At 30.1% G+C, this 16084-nt stretch overlaps 1 protein-coding gene across 2 annotated transcripts in view; it reads right to left on the reverse strand.

Annotated features, from left to right (window-relative positions):
• Positions 1–12914, reverse strand: part of LOC111619010 (protein retinal degeneration B-like) — a 73637-nt gene extending 60723 nt beyond the window's left edge. Inside the window, exons 1-2 of one of the 2 annotated variants that reach the window (XM_023360642.1) lie at positions 12671–12914; positions 11131–11526 (exon numbers count right to left, since the gene is read on the reverse strand). In XM_023360642.1, coding sequence (XP_023216410.1) covers positions 11131–11526; positions 12671–12752 — 478 coding nt within the window. In that variant the 5' untranslated portion in view covers positions 12753–12914. The remainder of the gene's footprint in view (positions 1–11130; positions 11527–12670) is intronic. The other variant, XM_023360641.1, reaches the window with a different exon arrangement.
• Between the last annotated feature and the right edge of the window lie 3170 nt (positions 12915–16084).

Consider the following 16084-nt stretch of genomic DNA (forward strand, 5'->3'; position numbering starts at 1 on the left):
GTTTAAAATTTTGGTGACACCATCTGTTATCATATTTTATTTAAAAACGTTTATATTTTAACTATCATAAAATGCAATAAGCTTAATTTTGAGGGTAGGGATGAGTTTTATAAAAAATTGTATATACTATTGGGACCTTGAATAAGTTCTCACTGTTTTTTTGTGAAAATGAATGCTTTATTTAAAAAAAGTCATAAAAAACATGTCACTGAAAGTATTGTCCATTGCTAACCACTACGTTCTTCCATCGATCTGTCAGCATTTGAATTCCACATTGGAAAAACGTTTTTTGAGGCTATCCAAGAAGTGACCTATTTTTTGGCATCTTCATAAGAATGGAAGTGCTGCTCAGCCAAGCCATGTGACTTTGATTGGAACAAGTGATAATCAGAAGGGGCAATGTCTGGTGAATACAGTGGGTGGGATAGGACTTCCCATTTAAGCGTTTCCAAGTAGGTTTTCACTGGTTGTGTAACATGTGGCCGAGCATTGTCATGTTGCAAAATCACTTTGTCGTGTCTCTGCTCGTACAGCGGCCGTTTTTCCTTCAATGTTCGGCTCAAACACATCAATTTTAGTCGATAGCAATATCCCATGATGGTTTCATTCGGTTTGAGCAGCTCATAATAAACTACACCCAGCTGATCCCACCAAATGCAGAGCAGAAGCTTCAAACCATAGATGCTGACGATGTTGATGCATGGCTGGGCTTAACCCATGATTTTCTATGCTTAGGGTTATCATAGTGTATCCACTTTTCATCACCAGTCACGATACGATGCAAAAAACCTTTCCTTTTCTGTCATTGAAGCAGCTGTTCACACGTGAAAAGATGCCGTTTGACATCTCTCAGCTTCAATGTGTATGGCATCCAATGTCCTTGCTTTTGAATCATTCCTAATATTTTCAAATGTTTCAAAACTGTTGTATGATCAACTCTTAATGATTCTGCAAGTTCAGCTAGCGTCTGACATGAGTCTTCATGAAGTAATGACTCCAATTCTTCATCTTCAAACTTTTTGGTGCACCAGAATGTTCTTACCTTCGACATCAAAATTATTACTTTTGAAGCATCTAAACCAATCTCTGCATGTTGTTTCTGAAAGAGCATGGTTGCCATAAGTCTCAACAAGAATTCTGTGTGCTTCAGCTGCAGAATTTTTTGAAAAAAATAGTGCAATAAAATTTCCCACAAATATTCTTTTTTTTGGCACAAAACTCGACATGTTTAACACTGTGAAAAAGTTGTTTACACTTCAGCGAAATGACATATACTGAATTTCATGGTTGCTTATTGTACTTCATTACATATACATCACCATCTTACTGGTAATGCCATCTGTTGGAAAAAGCAAGAACTCATTCAAGGTCCAAATAATAATGAGTAAAATCATCATTAAGTCCAATCCTACTTGAGATACATATGATCCCCTTTATCTCCTCACCCCTCGACCTTTAACCACCAAAATTTAATAGCATCAATTTCCCTATAAACAAACCTCTCCGCAAAATTTCTGAAATTTTGCGGGGATGTTTGTTTACTAGGAGGAGATTAGGTTTATTAGGAAATTTCAGAAATTTTTTCCAAATTACGCTAATAAACTTGAATTGAATTGAAATTATTTTATTACAGTTAAATATTTTAAGTAATAAAAGAGTTTTATAGATCTGTAACATTTAGCACATAATCAAAAATCATATTGACAGAAACATCTAGATAAATATACTATAAAGATAATCATACCTTGGTCATAATTTTTGTTTTGAAGATGCATTTTGAATATATTATCTACTTACTTCTGCTTCTTCATTCTAATTTATTTCTTAAAGATGATTTACATCAATTTCAAAAGAGTTTTAAAAGTTTATTTCATTTTTTAAAATTATAGAATTTATTTTATTCTTATTTATCATGTTTATTAATTTATTTGCTTGTGTATATATACACAAGCAAAAACTAATTTATAAAATACAGAGTGTAACAGAACTCTGTGCTAATATTTTAAGGATAGATTCTATGATCAAAAATAAGCTTAAAATCCTCTATAAACATTTTTCAAATTCTGATTCATTTTTGAGATCTGGCCTTTCAGTAAATCATATAGAAACCAATTTTAAAACTTCTGCGAAAAGGATACCATTGTTTGGAAAATAATCAATGGTATCCTTTTGTGTTACCAACACATACAAACTAAAAGTTTATTTTAAATAAAGTGTGAAAGAAAAAACAAGAATTGTCAAATTTTTTTAAATATTGAGATACTTATGCCATTTGATAGGTAAATATAGACTTAATTGGATGAAAACTGAAATGATCCAATAATTAAATGAATTTAAAATGTCAGAAAGAAGGTTAAAAATGGGAAAGTCCCATCATGCATAGTATAAAAACTGGGAAAGTCTATTTTAATGAGAGGACAGATAGATAGATTTGAATCCCGCTTTTTTTTTTGTTGACATTAAGAGCAAAATGTTTTTGCAGTTTGTATGAATTATAGTAATAAATAAGTTATAACATTATAAACAATGTCTTCTGTTAGTGACTTGTGTGAAACTGTTGACAAATTTTCAATATTTCTGTTAAGGTAAGTTAAAAATATTTTATTTATACTTAATGCAGGTATGTACTGTACTTACTATAGTTTTAATACAATACCTCCAATCAAATCTATTACTATTTAGGAACTTCTAATTCTTGAAACCTATCTATCTCAAATTTTCTTCTCATTCCCATGAGATTCAAGATACAGTTTCAACTTGTAATTCATCCATGAACAAAGACTAATACTTGTTCTCACACAATCCACGACTCACTTTGATCTTGATTGTAACTGTTGCCAGTCAAATGTCAAGCTTTTCACACAGGCAGTCCACTTGAGAAGAACCCGGCTATTGCACGTGATGATGAAACTGACATAACTACTCGATAAGTCACAAACACCAACAAACAAAATGGAACTTTTTCTTGCCATGTATCTAATAATAGCCAGATCTCATTATCTCTCCAAATATTTTTTTTATTTCTCTGTTGATAGCCCGACATGTGTTCTGCAGACATCTTGTTTTTTCTTGCGTGCGTGGGATTGTGGGAACTCTCTTATGACTGGATCTAGAACTCTAGAGTCGATTGCAATTGAATCTCGTTTCAGTCGTGATTGAAATGGTTGAGAGAGGTCGCACCACAGCACAGTCGCCAACCTTGGTCACAATCTAGATTGAAATGCTCAGTGCAAACAGGGTATTACAAAATAATTTAAACTAAAAGTCAATAAAGAATTTTAGTTTTTTTTATATCTTTTTGTTTTTTTATAGATCAATTGGATCAGGAAAATTCATTATGGTGGTAAAAAAAATTGCTGAGCCCATTTTTCTTCATGATGATGATAATGATGATAAAATGTGAATGCTAGAAAATTTGCTAGAAATGTAGTTCTAGAAAGATTGAGCTAAGGTCAACAATGGACTTGTTAAGAACAATTTTTGTTCATCTCACAATTTCAAAATTTGAAAATAGTGATTAGTCTTTAAGTTCACCAAATTTAATGTGCACAAATTTTTTTCCCATCTTAAAGATTACTGAATATCAATAAATTCAAGAAATTTGAAGAATTGAAAAAAATTTCCTAGAAATTATAGTATTTAGTCAAGGAGTTTTAACATCTGTAATGAATCATATTTTGGAAAAAGCAAGATTTTGTGAAGATACCAACAGAGACCATTCATAGAACATTATTTTTTACAATTATTCTAAAAAATAAATTTGATAAATTAAACCACATCAGCAATTTATTTCATTAAATTTTATTTAAAAATAAAANTTCTTTCCTGAACTAACTCTCACTGCTGTGCCAATCTTTAAACACCAGTATTAAGTCCTATTAATAAATAAAGTCCAAGTAGACAATTAACAATAACATTTTTTAAAATGTATTTGAATCTTTTTAATTGATGTTACAAAATTAAAATAATTTTTAATTTAGAAAAATAAAATTATAAGTCAGTGATGCATAACTAATTGTAGAAAAAAATAATATTTTTCACAGAAGTTTTTCTTTCTTTGTTTTTTCCTTCACTATTAGAGCACTTAAAAATTCTTGTTGTAAATCTTATAAACCAAGTTTTAAGAAATGCTTACTGCATTTCAAATATGATCAAATAAATTTAAATCATCACATTACAAATTTGCAGACCTTATACACATACATATATATCCATATTTCCACACATACAAATATATCTGATAATTTGTCTTCTCTCTCTGTCATAGTAAACAACTTGATAAATTTGCATATTTTATAAATTTTTAAAATTTAAAAATAATTTTGCAATTTTCAAGAACATTTTTAGTTAGATAGCCCAGGGGTTGGCAACCTGTGGCTCGCGAGCCACATGCGGCTCTTTGGATGTGAAGCTGCGGCTCTTTAGTTCCATACACAAATATTATTTATTTTATCAAAAAAAAAAAACATTTAAAAATTGTTCTGAATCGATTAACGAGGATTAGGCACCGATTCTATCTCTCAGCCACTTGTACTCGCTTTTCATCACACCCCTCCCCCGTGACACGCGGCGTAACTGTCGTCAGTCCGTCGGAAGCTCTCGAATGACGCCGTCGTCGGATGTTTCTATGAGGTTTAATTCGCTTTCGACGCAAGACAATTCTGAATAAATAGATTAGTTTTTTTTCAAAAAACTTTATTTATGTGATTACTATTTATTGTTGGCAAGAAAAAAATTTTGTGGCTCTTTAAAAACTTTGAAATTTTGTAAATTGTAATTTTTGGCTCTTCCGACTCAAAAGGTTGCCGACCCGAGATAGCCAAATGATTTAATAATATGAAAAGAACAATTATCTTAGACAAGAAAACAAAATATAATCTCTTTACATTTATGTTTCTTGATCAGTTTTCCATTTTTATTTCATATACAGTATTTCTTAATTCATACTTTTTGAATTTCGAAAAAGGAATTTTTAATATTATATTATAAAATAATCAAGCTTCACTTTATTATTTCATTCAATTTTTCTAATGAAAACAGTAAAATAAAATTTCACTATTTTCATCTTAAAACATAAATATAATGAAAGTAAAAATTAAATTCAAATATTTTTAACTTATAGATATTTTAGTATTTAGTATATTATATTTATATCACATAATATAACAGATGCCTTCATGTAATTATTAAAAAAAAAATATCTGCAGAATAGCAGATCTCTCTCCCACACTGTTATCTTTAGTAATATAACAGATGTTTCCATTTGATTATGTCATATTTGATATTGAATAAAAATATACAGTAAAAAGAGTATATATATTTTAATTTGATTTTTACTTGTCATTGTATTTTTTTATAAGGAAAATAATGAAATGAAACTTTATTATTTCAAAATATAATTGTCAAATCAAATCATTTATTTATCGTAATAGGAATTACACTCCCACTAAAGGGGAATACATTGTTTATAATTATCTAAATTTGAAGATAATACAAATTGAAGTTCATTTTTTTAAACCATTAAACTAAATAAACATAAAAAATGATAACATCTTAACAAGGATCCTGTTAATTACTTTAAGTTAATATAGCCAGGAAATAATTTACATAATCTAAATATTCATTTACATCAATAAAAACAAATTGTTATAGTGTTTTAAGTTAAAAAAATTATAATTAATAATTAATTATATAATTATAATATAAGTTATAAGAAATCAATTTATGTAATTTCAAACAGCAAAAATATAAACGATTTTGCAAGATTTACAGAGATACAAGTTGTTTTATGAATCTCAGCCAGGAGCTGCTTTTTACCCAAATACGATTCTGGGGTAATTAATTTTAAAGAAGCTACACACTGGAAACCTGCAATGTACTTCAGATCATGTTAACTTCATATAACTCTCATATTTTTTTTGTATACTAACAAAGATTCTTCCTTGCCATCACAATTCACAGCAGCCCAACTAAGATTCATAAAGCACATTATTATATAGGTTCAGCAATCATTTAATGAAAACAGAAGAGTTACATTATATATAATAAATATATTTTAAAAATTTCTATGATACAATTCCAAAATAAATATATTTTTTTACAATTTTTATTTACTTTAAGATATGCTAAAGTAAAGCATATCTTAAAGTAAGTAAAAGTAAGTATCATAGAAATTTTTAAAATATATTTATTTTAAAAATTTTTTCAAAAATTATTTCAAAAATTTTAAAAATTTATTACTGATAATTTTACCAGTTAATTTGATGTCCTCTGTTTTCATATTAAATAAGAGACTAATTTGTCACAAATTATTATTTTTTAAAATTATCCTTTTCATTAAAATAACAATCTTTATCCAAAAGATAGTCACAACCAATACATTCCACGACAACCTGATCTAAAGAAAGGTCAGTTAATTGAGGAATGTATTCCAGAATATGAAAGTGAATAAAAGGTAATTGATTCAACAGATTTCTTCAATTTTAACCATTTAATATAAAAATATAAATATTTTTTAATAAAAAGCAATATAAAATTTTTTGTTTTTTTTTTGAAAATCTCAACAAATAACTATTAAGTGTGTATATTATGTATATTTATATATAGTTATATGCATACTTAGTAAAAAATAAGTTACTTACCAACAATCCTACTTTTTAGATCATTTCCAGATAACTGAAAAACATTTTCTTGACTGCCATCATCATTGAAATATTTTGTTTCAATTTCTAAGTAAAATTTCTCAACAAATGGACAAGTGTAACGAGTTTTTGTAAAAGGATAAGCATTCCACGCTTCTTCTTCTACCGTTAATGCTGACTTTGGTAAGAGAGATTTGAACCAACCTAAAATGTATTTATAAAATAACCTATTTGAAACAAATATTTAAAAACTTTTATCATTAATTTATAAGCAAAATAAATTATTAATTAATTACATCTATATTCATATATCATACCTTATTATTCAACTACTGAAACTGGGTATAAGTAAATAAACTACACACACAACCAATATCCAGCAAGAAAAACAAGAAAACAAAAATTTTCATCCATGTTGAACAGGAATCATCAGGCTAACTGATCTTTGCAGTTCAAATGCAGCTGTTAAAACAAACAGTTCAAACAGAAAAGTTACTTGGAACAGGTAATTGCCATCCACAGAAAGGATTGTTAAAAGAGGGTGATGTGAGAGAGAGGGGGAGAGGGTTGTAAGACTAAACTTTGTAGATTAACTTCCATGCAAGGAGAAGGAGTCTACTTCTATAAAGATGATAGCTGCATTTTTTCTTGTGGCTTTATAAATTTATAATTGTTCTAAATATGTAAGCTTTTCTTTGTGGGAGGTGTGTTTGATTGAAACATACATCTATATTGGGGTCAGAGATGAAGGTTATTAATGCAGTGTTGTCAAGCCCTTTCATGATGAAAATCCAATGTTCTTTCAGGTGTTTTTCTTTTTTTGAGGATGAAATCATTTGCTTTTTTGTAGTTTTTCTTGCTAAATATTGGTTATACCTGTATGTATAGTGTTTATACATCTTATTATATCACTATTTATTCATATTCATAGATTATCATTTTGTTGTTTGTAAATTCATTAAAGCTTTATTTCAATCTTTATGAATTTCAGCATTAATATGGGATTTGGTTTTGGGGTTCTTCTGTTACTAGTTGTGGGGTTTCAATAGGCTTTTCTGACAATAAGCATAATCTACTTATTGTCAGATATTTTCAAATATAATCATTTATATTCACTATTTGAATTTATAAATAAGCAGCCTCTTATGTAGAACTGGGGATAAGAGAATGGAGAAAGGAATGAGATTCAGTTGGAAGAAGTCACTCTACATAATTAACTTTACAGAAAGATGTTTTATTTAACAAAAATGAACATGCTCATATTGTAATCTACTAACAGAGAATGAGTTCACAAGTTACAATTTACATGAGTGACATCACAATACCTCTTAAACTTAATTTTATATCCCATGTTGATAAAATCATAATAATGAAGAGTTCCACATTGATATTATGCTATAAATTCTCATGGAGAAAGGTTGAAGGATTCCAAAGGAAAATGCACTTAGAAAAATGGATGACAGCTCTTGAAGGAGATAAGTCCAGAGGCCTCAAATAATAGGCAATAATTCTTTTGAGAGGAGAAACACCAGTCTGAACATAACAAAGGGATGGGTGACTATTTCAAAATTGGTAAAAACTGGAATATTCTTAGAAAAGATTATCCAATCAGAGATTTTAGGATAATACATCATCTTCCCATTGAAAGTTGAAGATAAACTCCTGACCAAAATGTTTTCTATCCTTTGATTCACTGATCTGGAACACACAATATGCCACTCTCATGAGGGTAGTACGAAAATTTGAGGTATAGTTATATGAAATAACAGAGACTGCAGGTTTAGGTTCTGTTATACAGTTTTTATTAAACTTAAGACTTGGACATAATGCTTGTATAATAGCGCCTACTAATGCTTGTTTAATAGTGCCTAATTCTTTGGTTACCACCAAAGAATTAGGCACACATTGGACTAAAGAAGAAATGTAGGTCTAGTTTTTCACTATTATTTCCCCTGCTTCTCCATTACTTCAAGAAATCATTTTGGTATGGATTTATACAGATCCTTGATCACAACTTTGTTGTAGCAGCCTGATTAATGACATCAATGAATTCCTCATAGTTGTATTGTTGATCTTGGTATATCTGCTCTTCAAAAAATGCCAAAAACTTTCCATGATAGACTTCTAGCAGGCCAGTGCAACATATTCATATTGGCATGGGAAACCAAATAACTCATCTAGCTTTATGTATTGACGCATTATTTTGCAACCATAGCCACTTTTTATAGCCAAACTAGTACTTTACCCATAAGAGAAAGATGCGCTAAAGATCCTCTAGATCAGGGATGGGCAACCTTTTTCTATGTAAGGGCCACATTTCAAAACTTTTGAACTGATGCATGTCGCATACAAAAAAAAGAGGGGAAAAATTTCAGTAAATCACAATTCTTTATTCATATATAATTATAAATTAGCATAGTTATACTTAATTTAACTTCTGGAACTGATGTAAACATAATAAATTGAAAATATTTGGTTAAATATTAGTCACTGTTAGTTTTAAATTAGTTTCAATGTGAGTCTGTTAGCCAAGTTTCTTGTTTTAATTTTTACTAAATTCATTGTGAGAAAACTATTCACATACATAAGTTGTAGAAAATAACGGTTTGAATTTTTGCTGCATACTTCCTTAAGCTGAGAAATTTATATATTTATTCATATTTTATGATAGGACGACCACAAAAAATATTACTGTGGGCCGTGGGTTGCCCATCCCTGCTCTAGATATCACACTCAATCCTTAACTTTAGAGGTCTCCTACTGAAGTGGTTATCCTTAAAATCATAGCACTCGTACTGCTGATGAATTGCATGATGGTTGAGTGCAGTATGATCATATCTAAACACATATGAGTACATGTTGTCTGGGCTATCCCAAGAAAACTTCTCTTTCATCTAAAAAAATTACTATATTAAAATCAGCATCCAGAGAGAGATGGTACCAGGCAAACTCTTGCTTATGCCAAAGTCAGACAGTTCATTCAATACTTTAGTTGCAGTTTTGTTTACTTTAGTTACTTTTGTTGCAAACCCAGTGGATTGTATGATAAGATACATTTAGATCCAAGGATTCATGACAGCAATGACTTGAGATGAATTTATCCGATCATTGCTTTTGCTTTCCACAACATTCATCCCAATTTTTTAGGGTAGTTGGTTATCCAAATTTCTTTCCTGTTCTGCTGTTGAGGTTATAGATATAATAGAAATGCATGTCATTTCCTTTGACTTTTGCAGACTATGGTAATTCTCAGACAAGATCTTCACTTGGAAAAAACCTTCCTCAAAATACTATTGCATAGAACCAAAGTCACACTACTTCCACAAATATGATATATTTGGGAAAACTTGATAATACATCTCCACAAATTTATTTTTCCTATTGGTGGGAGAACTTATGACCATACTTTTATAAGGATCTCACAGAAAAATCTAGAAACTTCAAAAATCTGTAAACATCTTATTAAAATAGTTTTGACCATACAAATAATTCTGGGTCAATTCAAATACTTTTTAATATTCCAACAACAAACAGATGGTTAACAATTTAAAAACCGACATGATATTAAAAATCACAAATACAATATACATTTGACATTGACCTTTTCTTTGAGGTTCCAACATCAAATTTGTCAGATCCTCTAAGAAAAGGTCCCCAATATATACATATACAGATCAATAGCAATCAATGTCTGTATCTTAAAATTTCTTATTAATATATGTAATGCATACAATGCAATGTTAATATCTATGATGAATAAAAATACAATCTACTAAATTCAAGTTATCCAATTATGGATTAAAATAGTTAACTGAATTAAATTATTTTTATAAAATTAAAGCAAGTTGTATTTTCAAAGTTATTATAAAATCTCTCAAATTTAAAACATAATGTACTCACCAGGAAGATGACTGCCAATATGATAAAATTTGTGAGTATATTGACCACTTCCACCAGGACCATCAGTATATGGTTCATTTACTAGAATTTCAACTCCGCTACCAGCGCCTTTTGATTCTTCCCTGCTTTTTTTCTGAAAATTTTTAAAATTACCACCTAATTAATATCTAAAACATAGGATTTTGAAATTATTTACAGAATAATTTTACTTACAGCTATCATATACAATTGAGCAATCCGGTATTCTTCCACTGTTAGTGGTAAAGGAATACGATATTCTTTGATCAACATGATTAATCAATGACTTTAATTATGCTGTTATATTTCTGAGTTAACACTTTCAATGAAGTCTTAAAAGCAAAAAATATAACTTGACTACAGAATCAGAAAGATTCATATTGCAACTAACAGACTAGATTAGCCACTGTAAAAATTAGTAAATATAATACTTGTAATCTTTGGTAACATTCTTGATACAGATGACTAGAGATGTCATAAAAAATATTAGAAGAAAATATTACAAAAAGGAAATGAAACCTGAAAATAAAAAATTAAAATATATAAATTTAAGTAATNGTATAATACCTACTTGGAGAATATAAAGCAGTTCGAGAACTGCTTCTTGACCACAACTTTTGTTTTCCATCCGATGCGGTCCCATCAAGTATCTCATTAAGATTTGGTTTAGATAAAGAATTATTTTTTGTTAAATCTGTTCTTAAATCTTTGCACAGATCATTATCTTTATCAATTGCATTCCAATCTACTTCTTGACCAGAAATATTTGAAGGACTTTTTTCAATATTACAATTTAGATTTCCCTCCTCTTCCAAAATAATTTTATCACCAGTTGTACACATTTTCTTTGCTAATGCTTCTTGAGTCTCTTTTTCCAGTTGTCTAATATCATCCATGGTTAATTCTATCCATTCATCTTGCCAGGCCCATGCTTGGCGATGAGCTCTGAGCATAGTCTTTCTTAATGCTACAAGAAGTTTTGAATTATTGAAAACATTTTCAAATAAATTCAATATTAATAGAAATATTTATCTAATATACACAAAATCAAATGTCTCCAATCTAGCACTCACAAATATATAATTTTTGATAAGAATTAAATCATTTTCATTACTTACTGTACTTCATTTTAACCCTTTTGTAAAAATCATGAAAAACTTTATATAAATAGAAACAGACTACTAAAACACTTTTTTAAATCTCTTAAATTTAAAATTTAGATTCAGACTTAAAAATTCATATGAGGCCAGTGCATAATTATAGGCAGGTGGTGCACTGAGTTGTATGTGTGATCTCACGTGATCTCAATTGTTCTATGTTGAAAGATAAGCTGGATGTTTTGAAAAGGCTGGACAAGGGTGAAAGTGCAACAAAATTGGCAGTAGAGTTTGGAATGGGCAAGGCCACAATAACCAATTGGAAAAAAACTGCGCAAAGATCAAGCAGTTTTGTGCCTCTACTTCAGAAAAATCAGTTGAAAATCGACAAACAGCAAGGCCCTCAATGTTTGGCAAGCTTGATGAAACCTTATTCATGTGGTTCACTCAGAAAAGAGAAAGGGGAACATCCCTAAGTGGACCTCTTGTTAGAGAAAATTTCCTCTTCGCCGACCGAAACATGTTCAGATTAGTGGAACTCTACTGTATTTTGATGACCTAGCAATTCTGTTTTTCCAGAATTATACTTACTATTGAGAAAAACTGAAAATGATTTGACTCATTGAATTAGGCAAGCATCATTCTGATGTGTATAAAGCATTAAAGTTGGCATCTTTTACAATTTAAACAATAGCAACCAATTCAGATAAGATAAAACATTCATGATTAAAGTGTTCATGATTATTGATGAAGAATTAAAGAAAAAGAACTCTTAAGAGAAAGTTAAAAATGCTGAAATTCTAACAAATTTTTTTTTATTTTTTGTTATTTAAAAAAAATTAATAGCATTAATAACAGTTACTATCAACATTCATCATAAACTAAAGTTTTATTTCAAATATAAAACTAAAATTATTAATATTCCAAGTTCATTTACAAAACCAATTCAATTATTAGTTGAATGTGAGTAACTAGTATAGAGACATCTTTTAAATAACAGAAATTATTTCTTACCAATATCATGAATAAATTTTTCAATTTTACTTTGCATTCCCCAATATTTAAATTCAACACGACAAAGTTTATAAGCACACATAATTGCCTTATTACTTGAAGAATTATTTACACAATCCTGAGAATACTCTTCTAACCAATTATCAGACAAAGGTCCCCGACCAGTACTTGCCGAAACATAGCATTTCGGATCTTCTTCTCTTTTATAGTCTGAACCATATAACTGGTCTTTCACTACATCAATAATATCTGTTTGAAAAAATAAAACTATTATAAATACTGGCAATGAAAAAAAATTTAATAAAATTTTATCACTAGAGTTTTTAAAAATGTAATTGTAAAAGCCTTACTGTCCTTAAATTCTAATGTTATTGTTAATTGTCTACTTGGACTTTATTTATTAATAGGACTTAATACTGGTGTTTAAAGATTGGCACAGCAGTGAGAGTTAGTTCAGGAAACTATTACTACAGGTGATATAATAAAGAAATTTTGTTCTTTCCTGAACTAACTCTCACTGCTGTGCCAATCTTTAAACACCAGTATTAAGTCCTATTAATAAATAAAGTCCAAGTAGACAATTAACAATAACATTAGAATTTAAGGACAGTAAGGCTTTTACAATTACATTTTTAAAAACTCTAGTGATAAAATTTTATTAAATTTTTTTTCATTGCCAGTATTTATAATAGTTTTATTTTTTCAAACAGATATTATTGATGTAGTGAAAGACCAGTTATATGGTTCAGACTATAAAAGAGAAGAAGATCCGAAATGCTATGTTTCGGCAAGTACTGGTCGGGGACCTTTGTCTGATAATTGGTTAGAAGAGTATTCTCAGGATTGTGTAAATAATTCTTCAAGTAATAAGGCAATTATGTGTGCTTATAAACTTTGTCGTGTTGAATTTAAATATTGGGGAATGCAAAGTAAAATTGAAAAATTTATTCATGATATTGGTAAGAAATAATTTCTGTTATTTAAAAGATGTCTCTATACTAGTTACTCACATTCAACTAATAATTGAATTGGTTTTGTAAATGAACTTGGAATATTAATAATTTTAGTTTTATATTTGAAATAAAACTTTAGTTTATGATGAATGTTGATAGTAACTGTTATTAATGCTATTAATTTTTTTTAAATAACAAAAAATAAAAAAAAATTTGTTAGAATTTCAGCATTTTTAACTTTCTCTTAAGAGTTCTTTTTCTTTAATTCTTCATCAATAATCATGAACANTGCTTAAACTTTGGTTTCAGCCTCACTCAAGGTCTGCTTCAGGTTACAAGAAAAAACAAACAGTTTCTAATCCTTAAAAGGATTCTTGAAGGAACATTGAGTTTTTATATAAATTCAAACATATGCGCACGCTACATAGTGTCGGCGATTTCTTGTTCTTCGCATACGTAGCACCAAACGTATGAAAGTGCGTTGCCATCTTTAGTGTTTATATATCTCCCTGTCCAGCCAGCTCTGTATATTTTCAGGGTTTTGAGGGCCCTGATGTGGTCAGTATGAAAGGTTCTATTTATCAATCTGGCATTGGATAGTTCTGCGTGAACCTCCAGTTCGGTGGCGTAGGTGGATAGGGCAGTGGTGTAACGAGCATAGTCTGTCATATTTGTGCTCCCTGATTTTCTGTTGGATGGAATGCTTCGTGGAGCTGATGTACACCATTTCTTGCCTAAATCTGTCATCTCTCACTGGAATACTGTATACCCCCAGAGCCCTAAGATCGTACTGTTTGTCTTTTGCATTGCATAATAATTTATATATATTGGGGGCCTTCAGTATGTTAATCTGGTGCCAGTTTATGTTGCTATTTTTTTATATAAAGCTTGAAATCATTGGTTGTATTCAATGGTGGTGCGTCTGCTAGCTGGGTCTTGACTCCGATCTTCATTGCTAGCTTTTTGAGTAACGGGTGTATCCTGTGTATCACATGGTCTGAAATAGGCACGTGCCAGCCTTCGTATTAGTTCTTTTTTGTAACCATGTGTCATCACTATGCGCTCTATATTTTGTAGTTCAATTATCGTGTCATTCCACCTAGAAGGGTGCATATATGCTCTTCTTGGACATCAACATCAGGCTCAATGGAGGAATGGTTGAAACTAGTATATATTATAAACCTAGCTACATCCCATGGTTTATACTGGCAAACTCAGTCGACCCTTACACTTATAATATCGCAGCATTCCAGGTATTGGTTAGAAGAACATATACGCACCCTTCTAGGTGGAATGACACGATAATTGAACTACAAAATATAGAGCGCATCATGATGACACATGGTTACAAAAAAGAATACGAAGGCTGGCACGTGCCTATTTCAGACCATGTGATACACAGGATACACCCGTTACTCAAAAAGCTAGCAATGAAGATCGGAGTCAAGACCCAGCTAGCAGACGCACCACCATTGAATACAACCAATGATTTCAAGCTTTATATAAAAAAATAGCAACATAAACTGGCACCAGATTAACATACTGAAGGCCCCCAATATATATAAATTATTATGCAATGCAAAAGACAAACAGTACGATCTTAGGGCTCTGGGGGTATACAGTATTCCAGTGAGAGATGACAGATTTAGGCAAGAAATGGTGTACATCAGCTCCACGAAGCATTCCATCCAACAGAAAATCAGGGAGCACAAATATGACAGACTATGCTCGTTACACCACTGCCCTATCCACCTACGCCACCGAACCGGAGGTTCACGCAGAACTATCCAATGCCAGATTGATAAATAGAACCTTTCATACTGGCCACATCAGAGCCCTCAAAGCCCTGAAAATATACAGAGCTGGCTGGACAGGGAGAGATATAAACACTAAAGATGGTAATGCACTTTCATACGTTTGGTGCTACGTATGCGAAGAACAAGAAATCGCCGACACTATGTAGCGTGTGCATATGTTTGAATTTATATAAACACTCAATCAAGGTTCCTTCAAGAATCATTCTAAGGATTGGAAACTGGTTTTTTTTTATTGTAACCTGAAGCAGACCTTGAGTGAGGCTGAAACCAAAGTTTAAGCAGTACTGGAAAGTAAAGGTTAAACGAGTGAGTAAGAGATTGTTCAGAATACCGGTATTCAGAATAGAAGATATTGTGATATAAATAATATATTACAAAATTGCAATATAATATTTATTCAATAGAATTTAGAAATATTTAAAAAAAGCTATTTCATAACAATTTAAAGTGAATAATCTTAATCAATTGTATTGATAAAAATAAATAATGTTTATGTGTAAAACATATGTCAATACATTAATATAATTTGTTAGGAAACAAAATCTGAATAAATCAGATTAGTAAATAATTTTTTGTGTTTTTTTAAAACAAACAAAAAATAAAAATAATAAGATATAATAATAAATATTTCATGAAATCAACAA

Source organism: Centruroides sculpturatus, unplaced genomic scaffold, assembly GCF_000671375.1.
Source record: "Centruroides sculpturatus isolate CEXI.00-Female unplaced genomic scaffold, Cexi_2.0 scaffold234, whole genome shotgun sequence".
Lineage (NCBI taxonomy): Eukaryota > Metazoa > Arthropoda > Arachnida > Scorpiones > Buthidae > Centruroides > Centruroides sculpturatus.